The following is an 18,553-nucleotide window of genomic DNA, read 5'->3' on the forward strand; positions in this document are numbered from 1 at the left end:
GGAACAACCAACCCAACTCCCACAGATTTCTCCCACTTCTCTACCCCACTGCTCTGCTTCCCCTCCTTATCTTCAGTACAGTACTAAGGTGGCATTCGGTGTCTGTGGAGAATGACAGACCAAGGAGGACAGGTCTGGTGGGGAGGTGTAACAGGTACACTGGAAAAGCTGGGGGGAAAGAAAAGTAGACTGGGGGGAAGTGTCAGAAACAAGGCTTACAACATTTGTAAAGTTCCTGCTTTGACCTTCCCTGTTTCCCATGGAGACAAGGTGTTCCCCCACCCACACTCCGAAGTGTTTTGGTTCACACATCCCTCGTGCATCTGCCTGTGGGTGAGCCATTATCACCACCTGCAATTCTCCTGTTAAGCAAAGCTGATCAGATGGTTAGAGGCAACCCCAGCTAACTGGAGGTCAGAGAACAACCACAGAAATCCTCACAGCAAATACCTCTGGACACAAAGATGGACAAAGCAAGGCTTATACCAGGGTCCCCAGCTACCAGCACACACTAAGCCCAGCACACAGCAAGCCCAAGACCCCATACCAGACTAATTCCCCACCCACAGTGCCCCATGCAGCCATTATGATTTCCCTGAGGCTTTGAGAAGTTGTTGCATTGGGAATTGGTGGGTCCAGTCTCAGCAGCGCTGGTGTGAAACACCTGCAGAGTCAGCAAACCCTCAGCAGGGAACCATGGACTGCTGCCAGCCAGTGTGAGGCATAGTGGCTCTGTCTATGCCTGTGAAGACCTACCTGCCCACCCACTTGCTGACCCTAACACATATCTCCTACCAGCACAAAAGACACCAAGCTGAAGACACAGAGGCACTAAGGAAGCACCTGGAGGCACAGAGGAGATGCAAGGGGTTGCAGGGAGGAGAAGCACTGCCTCAGCCTGGCCAGCCCCTGTGCCATGGGGAGGCTCAGGCTGGCAGTATCACCATTCCACTGTTGCTTGCTTGCAGTTTGTATCATGGGCAATTAAACCCTTCCTGTGCACAGAGATAGGAGGTAATAGTCTGAATATTCAGCCTTTAACATTGAGGCACAAAGAGGTCCTTGAAGTATATTGCCTCTGGTCACCCACAGCCACTGAATTCTGAGAAATGGTCTCCATTTCGTAACACATTTATAGAAAGCAGATTTCACATCAGCCTTTATGGGGAGATGGTAGGTCTGCTTCATCTGGGGATGCAGGAAATAAATAGAACTGACTTCTACTGAAAAAATTGAAGTTTTGTTGAAAATAAATTAAGATTGTCAAATTCTAAAATGAGCTACCTAAACCTCATCATTTCATTCAGAAACTTGTTTGCTTACTGAAGAAAAAAAATATTTTGCTTTACCCATATCTATTTGATTAATTTCATTCTGACTTTTATTTTCAAATACTCATTTTCATGCTTTACTTATAGGACAGAACTTATCACCATCTAAAAAGCAAATCAAAACAGTCTGATGATACTAAACATAAATATTTTGAACGTCCCTAAACCCGTTTTCCCTCAGAAATGCTTAAGAGTTTTGGCTGTTTGTCCCAAGTGGGAGGGGAGAGTGAGACCCCCTCCCCTATGATGCTGGTGGTTCGCCCTAGACCAGAAACCCTGGCCTCTGACCAGCTCTTCAACTTGACTCTCACACACCTGAAATTTCAAGACCCCTCCTGTGGAGAGAACTAAAGCTTTCAGTTCAGATAAATCAACTCTGCCTTAAAAATAATTCAGCCCATCAAGTGACAGCTATTGGTACAGCTCAGAGCCTATTTCTTTCAAATTGACCCAATAGTGCTTTCCCTTTGACTTGGAAGAATCAATTTAATGAGGACCAGAGCACAGATCAGCACCCAAATCAAAGGCACGTTTCCTGGCCTGTCCATGCACACACATCTCATGTGGAGAAGTAGGGCCGTTGGGGAACCGCAGAGCAAATCCATTAGCTAAAGCACTTGTGATGGAGGCAGCCGCATCCACGCTTTTCTTCACAAGATGCAGCTGCACGCAGCAGCTCTGAGCCTGAGCCCACACCTCCCAGGCGCATCCCTACCAGTGTGTGATGGGCGAGGTTGCATTCCTACGGCCCAGCGGCTGCAGCCATGTCCTTGCCCGCGCATCATGGCAAAGCCTCTTTTAATGCCCTGCCAGAGGGGAAAGCTCCTACCAAACCGAGAGAGCGCTGCTAGTTGCCAGGGCAAGGGACATCCCTCCAGCCTGGTCCAGGCCCCAGTAAGGAGAGTCTCCTGGTCACTGGAAAACTGTCGTCATGGTTTATTAACAAGCAGAAATCCAGTTGCTAGCAGAAAACTTTCGAAAGGGAGACCAGGAGCAGCTGCTGTCGTCACGAGCTGGATTAGAAAGGTTTTCTCTGAGTAAGAGTGAGGAATTACAAGTTACAATGCTCTTAGATTGGGCATGGCGAGCACACCAGCTACTCAAAAAGCTCCTAAAGTAAGCATCCTCCTGACTGCCTGCAAGGGTTCAGGGCAAAAAACCCCTTTGCATTCAGCCTGGCTGAGGAAACGTAAGTTTCCTCCAAAGGCTGGCATGAGATGAATGTGGGATTGAGCCACTCCTGCCAGCAGAAGGACGGAAATTGGATTCGTGAAGGAATTTACAAGAGCTGCTTACTTAATTATGAATGTTGATTTATCCCATGTTGCCTGAGGGCAAGAAGCCATCTAAGCTGTGGGGCATCTGTGTGCCAGGGCTGATGCTGCAGTTTGAGAAACCTGACTGAGTAAAGCTACATTCCCCATTTAGTGTTGGACTGGGGAGCACAGATGTTAATTAACTTTAGGGCTTTGCTCTCCAGAAATGCCTCTGAAGAAGAACATTTCTCCCCCCAGGAAGCCATTGTCCAGATTTTCGTATTTTATTTAGCTCCAAATTTTAGAGGCAAAACCCCTGCTTTTTGTTAATTTTCCCTGATAACAGACTCCTTGTGTTTTCTGCACAATAAACAGCCTATAAATAAAATACCGACATGGATGTCACACAGAAAATAACTAGAGGGGATTAGTGTATGTTCTGGATAATAAAAGGAGCAGGTTGAATTATTCATAGTGAATAAATCAGCCCCTTTCCAGTTTGGGAACAGACCCTGAAACTTGTGGAAGCTCTTGGGACATGTTCAGGATGGAAGTAACTCATCTATTTCATTAGACCTTCTGTTGCCGTTCGTGATTTGTTCCTCAAGTCACACGTGATTGGTGCTATTCCTCAGTGGCCTCGTGATTTTTTTCTTCTAAGGCAATGACAAACGATGGCTACAGGATGGCCGCTGCCCTTCTCCATGTACCTGACCTCACCGCCACGCGAACACAAGCAACTATGTGAAGACCAGTCACTGCCCTAGCACTTGGGCACACAGGAATGGGCTCAGGTGACCGATCCTGAACATCAAGGAATCAAGAGATGCGAGCACTCTCCAAGCAAAGGAGTATTTCTGAAGACTTTATAAACGCACTGCCAGCTCCAGCGGTGCTGAGCCATCACTCAGGCATGGAAACTAATGGCGAGAAAACACACCGGGGCCCTTAGTGAGCAATACCCATTTCCCAACATTTTAAATATCTCTGATATGCATCTTTATCACAGACCAAAACCCGACCTAGCTCATTACATGAATGCATGTCCTGTGCAACTTCACTAGATTTATGCTAATGCCTGACTCTCGCTGTGCACCGAGCAGGCCTAGAAAAGCGTGTAGTCCTTGGCAGAGATTGTGCCATACTTCAGACATTGCAATCTACCCTAGAAGTGGGTGCATCTGAGATATTACCTCCTAGGCAGATGATCTGTGAAACAATTTTTAAGTCCTTTCAATTGAGAAGTGCTGTGCAACTGCTGGAGTCTATTATTATCAGGGAAAGAGGGGGGAGGTAACAAATTTCCTGTACCTATAGGCTTATCTTGTGCTCCAGAGCAACACGTTTAAGCGTCTTAAAAAGTGTGCCATTTTCAATTCATTTCCTTCCTACTTACGCCAAAGCAGCCAAAGCTAAGTATAATCAAGACTTAAGTGTTCCTCAGAGCCAGACAATTATTACCGGTCTTGCTTTCCACATCTGTTAAGAAGAAATGAAGATATTAACCCAAGCTTTGCAGCAGGACACCAGGGCTGTAACCCAAGACTTCCCACTGCGGCTCCCACACTAACTGCCTTCCAACCACGCATAGCCACTCTTTCTCCGGATGCGGATGCGGCTTTGCTTCGGTGGGGAGATGCCTCAAACTGCCTAAGGGCTCTCTGTAAGCATGGCTTAACCCCGTAACAGCTTTTGTAGAGCCTAGCTCCTCTCTTGGGGATCTTTGCCCCTGCTGCTGGGATAGCTCAGCCATTCACAAGCAGCTGCCAGCTTGCTGCACACTCTGATAACGTGGCATCGATGGGATTTTACTCAGAGCGCCGTGATTCAGCAGCTCAGCCACCCGCAGCTCTGAGCAAGGAGGGAATCAATCCTGGGAAGAGGGTTGTGTGGACAGCCACTGCCTCCCTGCCAAGCCACCCCTGTATAGAAAGCACCCATGAGCAAAGACAAAGTGCCCCAGGTCCCCACGCTGGCTTGTCACAGCAGCCCCTCCCTCACCGCTACTCCTTGTCAGCTGTAACTTTGAAAGCTGAACCTCCCCCCCCCGCCCCCCCCCCCCCCCCCCCGGCTCCTCGGGATTTACATGAAAGCAGTCAGCGGGGAGTTCTCTTCATTCATGCTGAGCTTATACTTCTAAATTATAAAGTGTGTCAAATGAGGATTTAATTTATATTTAACACGACAACGTTTGTAAATTAATTATTCATCAGCTGATAACGAATAAACATTTCCCTCTTCCCTCCCTCCCCCCCTTTTCACAGTGTTTTCAAAAATGCACCATACATGCAAATCTATTAAATCTCTTCTGCAGTACTCTAGACGTGGGAAAATATGTTCTTCATCCTCAATTTCGTTAGCGTGTTGCATGGTAACTAATGCAGCCAAGCACAGCATTATGAATTTAATAGTGCGCAGCATCTCCTTCCAAAAGGGGGAAGGGGTGAATATTCAACACGTGTATTTGGACATATCACCCTCTTCAGATTCCAGTCCCCTGCTCACAGGCAGAGCTAAGAATATAATTTGCTGTAATAATGGAGGCAGGAACTTAGCCCTGCCCTCTGGAAATCACAGGCACCTCAGAGGCAGCAGAATATGGCCCCTTCTGAATGACAGAGGCCAGATTTTGCTCTTTCCATCTTTATTATCATTAAGTAATGAGATTGAGGTGGTGCACAATCCCGGCAAAAGAGCTGTCATCAGGTTTTGCTACAGAATTTGGCACGCAAGAGCATCTCCTTGTGCACACCAGAAAGTGGAGTCTCCAGCATCTAAACTAGCCCTGTCTCTGACCCCAGACACCTGAAGTAGGTCCCAAAGCAGGTCCCTGGATGAGTGGCAGGTCTCCATTCACTTTGGCTAGGAGGTTACCACAGTGTTGGGCTATGTTCTCTATGTTCAACTCCTGGAGCCGCACACTTGGTTTTGTGCAAGAAGGGAAGGAAAGGATGTTCAGCCCTGACCTCAGGTAGGAATCTGAGAAGCTCTAGGCAGGATTTGCTCCATCCCCAAGCTCAGAACAGAAGCACTTTTTCTGCTCCCACCCATGCTGGCTGTCATGGACACTTCACAGGCATCCTCAGGACTGAAAGACACCCAGTCCCAGTAGCTGGCAACCACTTTATTTCTACAGCATCATATCCTGAGAGTTAAGCATCCCTAAAGGAAGGAGATCCAGAACTCTAGGTGCCCTTGGCACCAGTTAAAGCTATAATCTATAGCAATAAAGCAATCACAAAACAAAACCAGAAGAAAATCTCTCCAACAAACAACGAGGCAGCGAAAAATTTGAACCCAAAGTCTCCTTCATCAGTCCCTGGTGCCACAGCCCTCCCTGGCACTTCTTCCTGCAAACATGCTTGGAGAACCAAGGCAAGTCTTTGCACCAAGCTCAGCTTAGTGATAACCCAAGGACACCTAAACACTGTCTGTGTTAATGGGAATCTAACTGGGCATCCAGATCCATGACACAGCTTGGAAAACTGTGGGTGATAACTCATTTGGCTTGAGGTGCTGCTGGCTGGTACCCAGTGGCAGCAGGCGGCTCTGGAAGGGCTTGGGGCCAAACACATCCTTCCCCTGATGGTGTAAACACAGCTTCCCACCACCCTGAGAAGCGCCAAGCACCCCAATCCCACCCAAAGAGAACAGGTTCATGGGGATGGGGAGGAAACCCCAGCCCATGCAGCAACAGGAACAAATAGCTATGGGACCTGATGGTCCCACTTTTCTGCACCCCTTTCCCTCTCAGCCCATCCTCTTTCAACCAAGCCCTGTCCCACTTCATGCCATTCAACCACCTCCTTGCTTTATTACTGATTACTGCCATATTTTGGCTGGCAGAGCATAAAGGGTCCTTTCTGCAGGGAGGAGAGAATGTGAAATTTGCTCAACTACCTAACTGGGAAATGAGACTGCCATTGTGGTCTACAAAAGATACCAGGAAATCACTTTCCATTTCTTCCCCCTCCAAACATGCCCGCCGTCTGCTGACTCCTGAATGTTAATGTTATTTTTGACAAGTGATTGATGAGGGGGATGCAGAATTCACACCCAGCACAGGGCATTTTCAAATCACCTATTCATTTTTAAGGACCGGAATCAGTTTTGTATCCTGACATGATTTATCATTTGGATGTTGAGCAGCAGCTACGAAGGGCCAGCTTCCAAGCCCTGACAGAGCATCACCAGGCTGAAGGCATCAGTGAGTAGTTAACCCTTTGAGAGGTGAGCAGAAGATCACAGGACAACAGTATTCAAACTCCATCGCTTAAGTCAGAGCCTTCTATTCCACCAGCCTGTCAGGCCATCCTGTAGCCTTCAGCTTCAGATGTACAGAACGTGTTGGTCCAAGTAATAGCCACAGTAATGCAGCTATATTTCTTAAAAGTAGAACTAGTTTTTTATCAGACGCCCTGCCTATGTGAAAGAAAAATATTTACATAAGACACTGTCATCGCAATGCACCTAAGAGAGATCAATGGGACATTTCCCCTTCAGCAGACCTTCCAGCCTACATGAGCCAATGTATCTGCAGCAGAGAGAAATCTCACCATGGGCTCAGGAGAGATCTAGCTCCAAGTCAGATTCTGATTCCCTTCCCTCAGAAATGCGCATTTCCTCAGGTTGCATATGGGAGAAGGGAAGGATCAGGCACGTGGGATGGGCCTGATAGCTGGAAGAAGGCAGAGCTTCTCAGGGTGACAGAAGCTATATAAAAAGGGACAAAGTGGGAATGACATGTCCCCAGCAGAGACAATCTGTATCATACGCTTGATGCCAGCCTGCCAGTGGCTGGCACGACCCACAGAATGACTTAATTCATTGCATCAGCATGGAAGAGCAAACAAACACAAAACAAGTGGGTGAGGCAGCCAACTCCAGAGGTGACACTGGCAGCTTTGTCAAGGCCATTCTTTTTTCTTTTGCTTCAGGAGACACTATAGCAAGATGCAGCCTCTGTCATGAGGAAGGGGAGGTATTCAGAGTACAGATGGCAGAAAGGTGCCATCCAAGGCTACGAGACCTGGGTCTAGCTATCCTCAGTACCTTTAATATCACGCCAGCGTCTCAGGGTTTTAAAGCTCAAGGGCAACGCAGATTCAAGCTTATGGAGTTACCTAAGGGGATGGGGAAGGGGAGATTGTCCATGGAAAGTCTACCTGGGGAGTCATATGGAGGTGTCTTCAGATCACTGGTGACTGTTGGGACCCAGCAGGGACCCCTGGACTTGTAGCATCTGGGCACTTTGGAGAGACAGTGCAGCCAGTTGTGACTGATGCCATAAAATCCCTCAACTGACTACACCAGGTGGTTTCCTGCCCTGCCTAAGCAGCTCCTCACCATGCCGTTCCCACAAATGGCAATACCTTCCTCAGGTGGGAAGGCTGCAGATGAGTAGATTAGCCCTGTGGCAGCAGCTTCCCCAGGAGAGCCCTGCAGGTGTAGGCAATTCCAAGTGCCAGTCTTGCCTTCTTATTCCTGGCTCTTATTAAGTGCGCTGGGACGCCCTGGGATCCCGTGCAGTTGTGGAGTCCCACTTCATGAAGTGTAAAAGCTTCTGCTGACTCTTAGAAAGAACTAAACACTGAGCTGCTCTAGGAACAGTTGGGGCTATCTTCAGCAGCCCTCTCCCATATGATTCTCTGGAGTCAAGTAAGGGTTGAGTTCACACAACAGTTTTTTTCCTTGGTGGGGATGGCTGTTGTCACTGCCTTGCATCCTGTTTTCACAAAAATAAAGGAGATGCTGAATATGCCTGAAGCTCCTATACCTGCAGCCATATATGGCTGGTATTAGCCCAGTGCATCTAAAATACTGAAAGACTGGGATGGACCTATGTACGTTTTCACATACCCATCACCATGGCATAAGCTGTGTTTCTTAGGAAACCAGACTAGCAGCAGTGCCTGGTATCTTCATTTAGGAGAAGAGATACTCTAGATACAAAAGTGGATTTTATAAGCCACTCTATACTGTTACCACCTGCATGGCTATGCAGTGCTTCTGCAACAGGAAGGAAAGCAGAGCTTCCAAGAGGGGTGGAAAGGCGTAAAATAAATGGATGAGAGGAAAAGAGAGGTAATGAGGATATCATGCACTGTGGTTTTGCATGGTATTCTTGGCATACCCTTGGGCAGTGCAGAGCAGATGGGACAGCTGCCTACAGCATGACTCTTATGCTTTACCTCCAGGCACAGCCAGGGAAGTGAGTAAACCCGGCCTTTGCACCCTTCCCCTGACACTGCTGTGGCTTCATGTCCACACACCCATACGTGACAGAAGAGCTTGCAGTGTCTGCAGGCAACCAGGGATGACATCCACATGGCTTGGGCTGTGGCTCTCCTCCTGGAGGCTGGGCCCACAAAAAAAAAAAAAAAGAAAGAAAAATTTTTGCCTTGAAGCTGTCCCTGCTAGGCCTCCTGATGGTGCCCTCATCGTGCAAGTGAGCGCCCAGCCAGGTGCTCATCTGGTGGCTCACGATCAGGCATTGCTTGGAGGCACATGCTTGGCAGCGGCTGGTCAGAAGGGCTGCTTCAAAATGCTTTTTGGAGTGAAAGTGGTACTGCAACTATAATGCCATTCTTCCATCCCTAGAGGGGTTTGTTCAGTGGAAATTTTCTACTTGGGAAACTAAAAATAACATGCCCATCCTCAGAAATTTCTTTTTTCAGATTAAGGGAGCTGGGTTTGCTTCTGCTCTTTTTTGCATTGAGAGACAAAAAAAACCCACAAACTATCCTGGCTTTTTAGGAGGTACTCTCCTTTGCCCTCTCTAACCCACTGCCCAGTGGATCAAAGTCTTTTGAAACCTGGCAGCAGTCATGTTTGTTGCTAGAGAAGAGGTAAAAATGACTTCACAGGGAAAATAATAATGGAAGTTTCTTGTGAAAAATAAATAATCAAGAAAATAAATAATTTGTGAAAAATAAATAATCAAGAGTTGCTCTCCAGTGCGTGGCCTGGAGGGTCTTCAGACCAAAGAGCATCTCTGCTGAGTGTTTCTGCAGTTCCTGAGTGTTTCTGCAGTCCCTCAGCAGGGTGCTGAGCCATGAGCAGGAACTGCCGCAGTCATGGTGGCATCAATCTAAGGTGCTAAGTACTGAAGAAGAGCCGTCAGACACGAGGCACCCTGCCTGCCCCTCCCCAACACCGCAGGCCGGGCCTGGGCACCCAAGTTCCACACCATCAGACCATTGCCATGGAAACCATCTGTAGGTACCTATTTCAGCTCTCCTGGGAATCATGCTGCTCCCCCTCCCAGCCACCACCGCACTGGCTCAGCCAGAGCAGTGCAACTTGCCCTGGGCATCCTGATGCCCGCATGCTTCCCAGGCAGGAGAGGGCAAAGCCACCAAGCAGAGGTGGCTGTCCACACATGGCCAGTGGAGAGCAAACAGCATCATCACCCTTTTCCTCGGGCTCGTGGGCATGGTAGGGTTGCTGAGCTCACCAAGGGCACTTGAGAACTTTGCTCCTAACTAGGGATGGCTGCCAAGCCTTTCCAGCTCCAGCTATCAGCAGGCCAGAGCACCTCTTCCCAAGGGAAGGGAAATGCATCTACCTCTTCTCATGACAACACCACCTTCACACCATGTCTAGCCAGCATGACACAACCTGCCAGCAGCCCTGGGCAGCTACCTCCCACACCTTCAGCTGCACTGATACCATGACCCTGCAGCAACAAAACTACTCACCATCTGGATGACAGACACTGGCCCGATGCTGTTCACGTAGATATCCACATCAATATACGTGGGCTTGACTGCAAAGAAAATGAAATAAGTGTGGATGAGCTGGAGCCAGGACCATTTGTGAAGGGCTGCAGCCACAGGCAGTGTCTGAGATCAGAGTGGCTCCATCTCACCAAAAATACCAACTACAGCAGCCACAAAAGCATAGAAAACACAGGACTCAGCCAGGCCAGGTCACCACCTGCGGCCACAGGGAGCTTCAGGGGACACTTACTGCCAATGTCGGGCCTCAGCTTGTTGTCATAGTTCTTCAGCAGTGAGTTGAGGATCTGCGTAGCATCAGTCTCCTGTGCCTTCGGGGTGAGAACCCAGGTTTTATTGATGCTGAGGTAATCGTAATCATATTCCTCTGTGCTCTCACACCTGAAGCAAAAAGGCAAAAGCAGAGAGACATCACTGTGGCTTCTCTCTGGTGCTCTGTGGGAGTAGGAGAACAGCTGGGTTTCAGACATGCTAAAGGAGGAAGATGCAGCACTGTTAAAAGGCAGAACATAAGGAACTCAGGGATCTCCTCTCAGCTACGCTGCTAAGAAGACACAACTCACCTGGCACCTCTGCTCACTTCAGGATCCCCAGACAGGCAGGGGCTGTGCCACCAGCAGTCAGAACTAGCAGCAAGAGGTGCTCCACATCCTCAGCAGCTCCCTTTGAAGACACACTGCTTATCCCCAAAGTGTGGGAGCCCCTTCCCTGTTCCTGCCCATTCCACTCCTGGCCCTCCTCCACAGCTCCTCCTGTGCCTGGAGCTGCATGTTAACCCCAAATACCTCAGCTGCTCTGCCTGCCGCTTGCACCTGAAGTGAGCTTCCTCTGAGGAAGAAGACAGTGACCAAACAGCATTTTGGGGGAGCAAGGCATTTACAATAAAAGGATTTCAGGGAAAAAAGGTTCTAAAACTACCAAGGAGGCAGCATGCACATCTGGCTTGCCAGGAACCCAGCCATCTGCCTTGCACAGATCTTGGGAAATTAAAGCCTTATGCAAACGCTGCTGCCCTCAGGCCAAGACCTGCCACAACCCATTCCCTGTACTCACCAACCCTTCCCCCCCAGCCTTTGGTATGAGCTCCCATTTAAAGATGCTCTATCTTCCTGATCTTCCAGTTCCAAGCCAGGTGAGGAAAGCTTGCATCCTCCTTTGGACATAATCCACCAAGCAACAGCTTCTCCCCCTGCCTTTCAGATCTGCCCTCTGTAAATCTTTCACATCCCTCCTTTTTCCTAAAGGAGTTTTCCTAAACCCTCTAATGAAATCAGGTCCACATGGTCAGCTGGGAAATTCTAACCACCTGCTGCTGCTCTGGGCAGCTCATTCACAAGATTGGCCCCAGAATGATATAGCCATATGCAGGAGAGGATGCTGAGCAATCCCACACCTGGCACACCCCCCTTGACATCTGCCATGTCAGCATGTCACCTGCTCCAGCACCAGCAAGGGTCTTGCAGCAGGAACTGCCACTGTGTTGACACTTCCCAGCTGGAGCTTCGAAGCTCTGAGGTGCAATCAGGCACCACCAATACACATCTCCCTTCAGTGCCTGGGGAGGCAGAGCCTGACAAAGGTACTTGAAGGGGAGGAAAAAGCATTAAATTGACATGTTACAGTCAATTTATCAGATGTTCCTCTTTTGAAACCCCAGATGAAATTTGCTTTCACAATCACTTTAAAACTCTTTGCATCTCCCCAGCTTTCAGGCACTGGGATGGGTCCCCCGACCAGGGCTGGGCTGCGTGCAGCTGGCTGCCTGCCGCCACGCGTTAGGTATTGGCACATCAGCTTGTTGTTTCCTGTCTGATTGAGCTGCACTTTCTAATGATGCTTAAGGAGTCTTAAGCAACGCTGTCAGGATGCGCTTCCCTATCTGAGCAGTGGCAGTGTGGGCTTGCCTGGCTGTCGTGCCATGGTGCTCCTTCGACATACAGCCGAGCAGACAGCTCCACGGCATCCAGCACAGGGGACCACCGCTGCTCCCACCCAAAAGCTGGCCAGAGCTAAAATCTGGGGTGAGCTCTGCTCCTGCAGGGCCAAAGAGGGACATGTGTCTCTGCCCATAGCACAGCTCAGGGCAGGGGAAAGCAATCCTAACTGCTTTCCCTTGCTGCCACTCTTTTGAGTGTTGCAGGCTGCCTCTAGCAGAGTGGGAACAGAGACACCAAAACCTTACCTTAGTGTTCCCTTGACCCTACTTGAAGTCATCCCAAGACAGGTCACCTGCTGGCACTGAACTCTGCATGTCCCACTGCTCTGCCAAAATCCAGTTCCTGCAAGCTGTAAGGCCACAGTAGAGTCTGAAACATCCCTCCAGGGCTGAACAAAACCAGGCTGGCTATTCTGACCTCAGCCTTCTTGCCTTCCCCCATTCAGTGCTGCTGATTATCATCCTGAGGCTTGGAGTAGCATGTCCAGGGAGTCACATCGCTATTACAGATGCAATGACACTACCAAAAATATGGGGTTTTGCTAATGCAGCTAATCCTGGGCTACTAAACCATACTAAGCCCTCTTAGCATATAAGCAAGCCAGCTTTTAATTGAGAAAATATGCTTTTGCTGGGTGTTTGTGACATACAGGCACACACCAGCTCTTGCTGGTCAGGGGTGTGACTCTCATGCCAACCTATGGAAGCCTCCTCCCCAGTGGCCCCACTTCAAATGAAGCAGGGAAGACTCCAAGAGCTATTGCAGAGGAGAGGAATTAAGGTGACATGTGCATGTCACCCCACAGCTGCTAATGGAAATGTCACGCTGCAAAGCTGCAGTGATCCCCAATGCACTGTGAACACTTGCTGGCCCAGCGGCTCCATTTCTTTGTGCAAAGTGACAGGGGATAGCCAGTTCTCATGTGTCTCTGTGAAGCCAGGAGGAAAGGCAGAGCATTTCCTCACCTCCACTTGTCAGAAATGTCAAAACACCCACCTTACAGCACTCCTGCTCTCAGCTGTGGGGCTGGGACACAGCCGTGAGCGTGGGCAGGGGCTGGGCAGGGGGATGATGGCAGGGCAGAGCTGGGGACATTGCAAGGAAACTCTGGTCTGACAGACATGGTCAGAGCCATGGTAGCTCTTGCTGGTGCCCACAGCAGGAGGTATGCTGTCCTTTCGGATGCACTCACATACATGGATGGACTTGGACACCCCTCATTGGGCAACCCTTGGCATTACAGCAGGACAGTGCTCTGCCTTACCTTCCTAATTCTGTTTTACTCAAGCAGACACCTGTTCTGCTGAGGTTCCCAAGCACACTGATGGTCAAAGTAAAAGCCACCAGAAGACCTGGGGGCTGGCTCCCTCCCTCAGTGACCAAACTGTCTGACAAGGTTTCCCTTGGCAGGAGGACGGGAAGAGCAACGTCTGCCATGAGCACTTGAAGACACTTCTTGCCTGGTAGGACAGCTGATGGTGCTTGGCCAGGATGCATACCCACTACTATTTGCAACCTGGTGTGTTAATAAAGTCTGAGACCAGTAAAATTTTCTGCTGAGACCTGCATGCACTGGGGAGGTGGCACACACCCTCCAGCCATCCCTAGCCCTGAGGCAGGAACATCCCAGAGCAGATGCAGATACCAGGACTTTGACTGTCCAGTCCCTCCGCAAACACAGCTCAAAATTTCCCCTGCTACCCAGGAACAGAGGGCAACAAATGCAAGAACAAGATTTCCCTTTGCTGAAGAGCACCACGGTCAATCCTAATTACCACACCTTAGTGTGTTCTTCTAGCCACCTACCCCAATGCCTCCAAGGGGTGTAGGCACAGGGACGTTCAGGCAAATTACTCTAAATTAGAAGTAGGCAGAGGATTTAAGGACAGAGGGCTCAATAAACTGTTTCACATATCTTTGTACCTCTCTTTTCACAGCATGCTCTGTGAATACCCAATGGTCAAGCCTGCACAGTTTCAACCATCTGTCAAGCCCAGCTTTCCAGTGGTGTGATGGTATATGGGGATCCTGCCTTCAGGGCTCATAGTTGGGTGCTTGGTCCCAGCTGAGACAGTGCCCTGGGAAAAGCTGGTGAATTAGGCTCTGTGGTGGGGGGGACCATCTGGGGAGTGCTGAGTCACCCAGCACAAAGCATCCAGCCCGCTCCAGCACCATGAGACAGGTCTTGCAGCTTGTGCTGGGAGAAGAGCTCATACACATGCGGCACTTGAACTGGACTCCTCACCCAGCACCCACCGTCAAGTGTAGGGTAGGTGAGATTCACCCCCCACAAGCTGCAGCCAGGAAAAATGCAGTGAATGCAGAGTAAGACCCTGATGTGACTTGCTCCTTTTCTCCTTTTCCCACAGGCTTTCTCTTCCCACTCCATCACCCCCCAAACATGTACAGACACTGCTCCTGGCAAAGCAGGGCTTAGGGAAGAGGTAGACATGAGGGACTGGGCAGAAGGGAAGCTGGGCCAGCTACAGGGTAAATCTTGTAGCATATGAATACGTGACACAACTGCTCTTCCATGTGATCTTGTAGCTTACGACTCACCCTCTCAAAATGCAGTGTTTGTGGCTGGGTGCTGCAGGGATGGTGGGGCACAGGAACCAGGACCACCACTGACCTCTCTCTCTGCCCTCAAGTGCCCCCAGGCACCAGCAGGCTGGTGAGCGTCTGGGTGTCAGGGCATGAACCACGGGGCAGCTCTTGCTGCCTTGACCCTAGGAACGCCAAGCACTGGAGGACCGTGGCAGGGACGGACTTTCTACCCACACCCGAGGTCGGGAAGCCTTGGCAAAGCAGACCGCTAGTAGCAGGATTCGTGCTCCCTGTCCCTGACTGCATTTGTAATGGGATTTGATCGGCTTTAAGGTGGCTTATTCTGCCAATTAGCTTCAGCCAGTAAAATCCCTCTTCCCCCTAGCCCTGGGGACAATAATCTGCTGACAACATGTTCTTTCCCCAATCTAGCCATTAAACTCACCAGCAGGGCTAGGAATCGTAAAAAAAAATAAAAATCAAAACAAAACAAAACAAAAAACAGGAAAAAGAAACTTGAAAAACCCTTGTGAATGGGGCCTTTCATAGCCGTTTACAGGCAAGCGCTATGAACCTCTGGCCCTGCGAGGGAACCGTAATCTGCCAGCCCCACGCCTCCACTCGCCTCGTCGCCCAGCACGCCGGTGGCATTGGGCTGGCATCAGGCTCCCAGCCGGCACCCAGAGCTCGGACCTGGGGCCAACCTGTAGAGCAAGGCAGGAGCCCATGTTGCCCTCCTCCTGCCAGGATGCAAGCCCTGCAGGGGCTTTCTGGGTACCAGGGGATGAAGTGCAGGGAAGGGAATGCAAGCTCCTTCCTACCCAGCCCGACTCTGCGTGGAAATGCCCCGGTGATGGATGGAGCCCTCAGGAGGTACCAAGCTCCTTCTGGTCCTGCTCTGGGCACCCCCAGAAGGGGATCAGCCCCCGGCAGGATTCGGCCAGCAAGATGATGGCACGGTGGAAAACGCGATGTCTTCTTGATTGCCGGCGTGCGAAGGGGGGACCCGGGGTGCAAAGGACACGCAGGCACTAGGTGCTGCCGCGACCAGCCCTGATCCTGCCTCGGGCCGGCTGGAAGGAGCTGCGGGGAGCACGGAGGTGCCCAAACCCCCGCTGAAGCCGGGGAAGGGGGCCGTGGGAAGAGATGCTGAGACTCCAGCCCCCTCTCCTCCCACTTCCCGACGGGTAAACTGAGGCGGGGAGGGGGCGTCCCGGTCGGTGGGGGGGGCTCACCTGGCGCGCAGGACCGGCCCGAGGGCCAGGCAGAGCAGCAGCACCGTCCCGGGCATCTCGGCGAGGCGAGGACCGGCCCCGGGGGCGGCAGCGGCGGTGCGGCTGCCCCGGCGGGGCTCAGCGCGGGGCCGGGCCGGGGGCGGCGGCGGGTTCCCCCCGCTGCCCGCTGCGCCGCGCTCCAGCCCCGCCGCCGCCCGCCCGGCTCCGCGCTCCGCGCCCCGCGCCGCGCCGCCGGGGAGGAAGGGGAAAGTTGGGCATCTCTTCTCCGACTCCACGGCGGGGAGGGGCTCGGCGCAGGGTCCTACCTCCCCGCGCAGGGGCTGCCTCCCCCCGCACGCCCCCGAGGGCTGAGCGCCAGCGGGGGGGCGCGCACGGCAGAGCCAAACCCGCGCATCTGCCTGCGCCGCGCTGCCGGGGAGCGAGCACCGTCAGCTGGCGTAAGGATCTCTCGCTCCCCCTTTGCGTATCGAGGCGCTTGATTTCTCTTAATAGTAGCTTTTTTTTTTTTTTTTCAATGCACAACAGTTGGATTTTTTTCTAAAAAAAGAAAAAGAGTGGGTAATTATTGTTAAAATATGCAAGGCGTCAATCCCCGCTGGGCTGAGCTGCAAGGCAGATGCAGCCGGGTAAGAGTCCTTTCCCACCTGTTGGGGCTGCTGTCCTGCAAAAAAAAAAAGCCAGGAGGGTGCGTGGGTAGGAGCTGCAGGACAGCCGGGGGTCACAGGTGGACCGTGGGTTTTTGGCCCATCGCTCTCTGTGCTCATGGTTGGCCAAGCTGCACTTGGGCATTTCTTTCACTGCTGGCATCTGACTTGTAAACAGGAATAACAGATTCCATCTTGGCGAGTTTGGGGTGAGAGTTGCTCAGAACCAGCTTTGTTACAGAGTGGGACCATCCCTGGTACTGCAGTGGAACTGTGGACAACTGGCTCTCTCACTCCTGGCCTTGCCACAGCCTTCCCAGCACAAGCATGGGCAAATCACTTCTCTGCCCTCCGTCTGCAGCTTGCTGGTAACCACTGCCTCATTTGCTCAGCTCGGCAGGATAGGGAGACACCTGTTCCCTAGGCACGTTCAGTGCCTGATAGCCAGGACCAGCCTCGGTGGGGACAAGGAGAGATACAGGACTACAAGCAGTAAAAAACAGCAGCACACCTGTGTGATTTTTCAAGGCTCTTCCTACGCAGGCTCTCCTTTGCTGATTCTTGCAGTGATCACCTTAAGCCCTCAAGCACGAGATCGGAGCAGACTCAAAGCCATAGGAGCCAGCTACAGGCATCGCAGATCGGAGATGGCATTTCCCTGCAACGAAGCAGCTACAGATTACGTTTCTTTTACTGCATGCAAAGAAGCCAGCTCCGGAATGGCAGAGCTTACAGGATGCACATGTCAAAAGAGTAAATAATGAATATCAAAGCAGTACTGAAGGAGAAAAAAGCCCTTTAAGCTTCAAAGCAAGCCACTGGATTGCCCCAGAAGTTCTTCAGGGATGCAGATGAAGCCAAAGTTGGGAAAGGTGCAAAAGCAGCCACAGGGAGGTTGTGGCTGTCAAGGATTCTGGTCATGAACTGATCACATACAATCCAGAGGTTCATATATGTGCTCTCAGCTCCCCTTCAAGACACAGGATTTAAGTGGTATGTGGGGAAATTCACAGGACTGATTTCTTTTGACCACTCTTTCTGCCACCTGAGAACTGAGAGATCTGAGGAGGACTTGGAGGGCCGGAGATGGTCCCAGCAGGGAATCACAACATCCATTTATGGTGCTGTTTTGGGGACACCTTCCAGGCAGTTGTATGCACCAGAAGCACGCAAGCAGCTGTGCTCCCTGGTCTTCTTCGTTTACAGTGGTTTCTTGTTGTAGCTGGTACTGAGTCTTTTACTTGGACCAAGGATAAGAATGAAGTGTGTTGATGGTGCAAGGGGAGAGGGTTGCTTTTCAAACACCTTATTTATCAACAGCACAGGCTCAGCCTGGGAGAAACCCATTTCAAATTCACTGTGAATGATTTTGACCAGGAAAAAACACCCTCAATCCAAATGCTGAGAAGGACAAAATGTCCTGCACCAGTGTTTTGGGAGGAAACAGCCCCTATTTTCCACTTTGAAGAGGCATTTGTTTTGAGGTCTATTGTCATGGGATTCTCCAAACTTAAACAGGAGATGAAATGTTTTATTCAAGATGCTTTTTGTCCCTTCTGGTACTTCAGTTTAACCAGCAAACTAATAAAACCTATTATTTACAGTCCTCATGAGCACAGAGCCTAGGGGGCCATGCTGCCACAGTAAATGAGGGTTTGCTCGTGCAGTCCTCACTGCTGGATTTAGCCCTAGGAGACAAGGAGACAATTCCAGCCCTGGTCCAGGATCCCAAACCTTGCAAGGTTGGCAGTGCTTTCAGAGAAAGCCACCCTGTAGCCAGAGAGTCCTGTATGAGTCTGGGCACATCTGCAACCCCTTCTGAACCCTGCTGTGCTCTCTCAAAAGCTCCTTTGGAGAGTCAGTC

The 18,553-nt window shown here is 50.8% G+C and overlaps 1 protein-coding gene across 1 annotated transcript in view; it reads right to left on the reverse strand.

Annotated features, from left to right (window-relative positions):
- Nucleotides 1–16,448, reverse strand: part of LOC104049048 (gamma-aminobutyric acid receptor subunit gamma-4) — a 44,202-nt gene extending 27,754 nt beyond the window's left edge. Inside the window, exons 1-3 of the mRNA XM_064463165.1 lie at nucleotides 16,046–16,448; nucleotides 10,559–10,707; nucleotides 10,288–10,355 (exon numbers count right to left, since the gene is read on the reverse strand). Of these exons, the coding sequence (XP_064319235.1) occupies nucleotides 10,288–10,355; nucleotides 10,559–10,707; nucleotides 16,046–16,101 (273 nt within the window). The 5' untranslated portion in view covers nucleotides 16,102–16,448. The remainder of the gene's footprint in view (nucleotides 1–10,287; nucleotides 10,356–10,558; nucleotides 10,708–16,045) is intronic.
- Nucleotides 16,449–18,553: the final 2,105 nt, after the last annotated feature.

Source organism: Phalacrocorax carbo, chromosome 11 (assembly GCF_963921805.1).
Source record: "Phalacrocorax carbo chromosome 11, bPhaCar2.1, whole genome shotgun sequence".
NCBI classification, from domain to species: domain Eukaryota; kingdom Metazoa; phylum Chordata; class Aves; order Suliformes; family Phalacrocoracidae; genus Phalacrocorax; species Phalacrocorax carbo.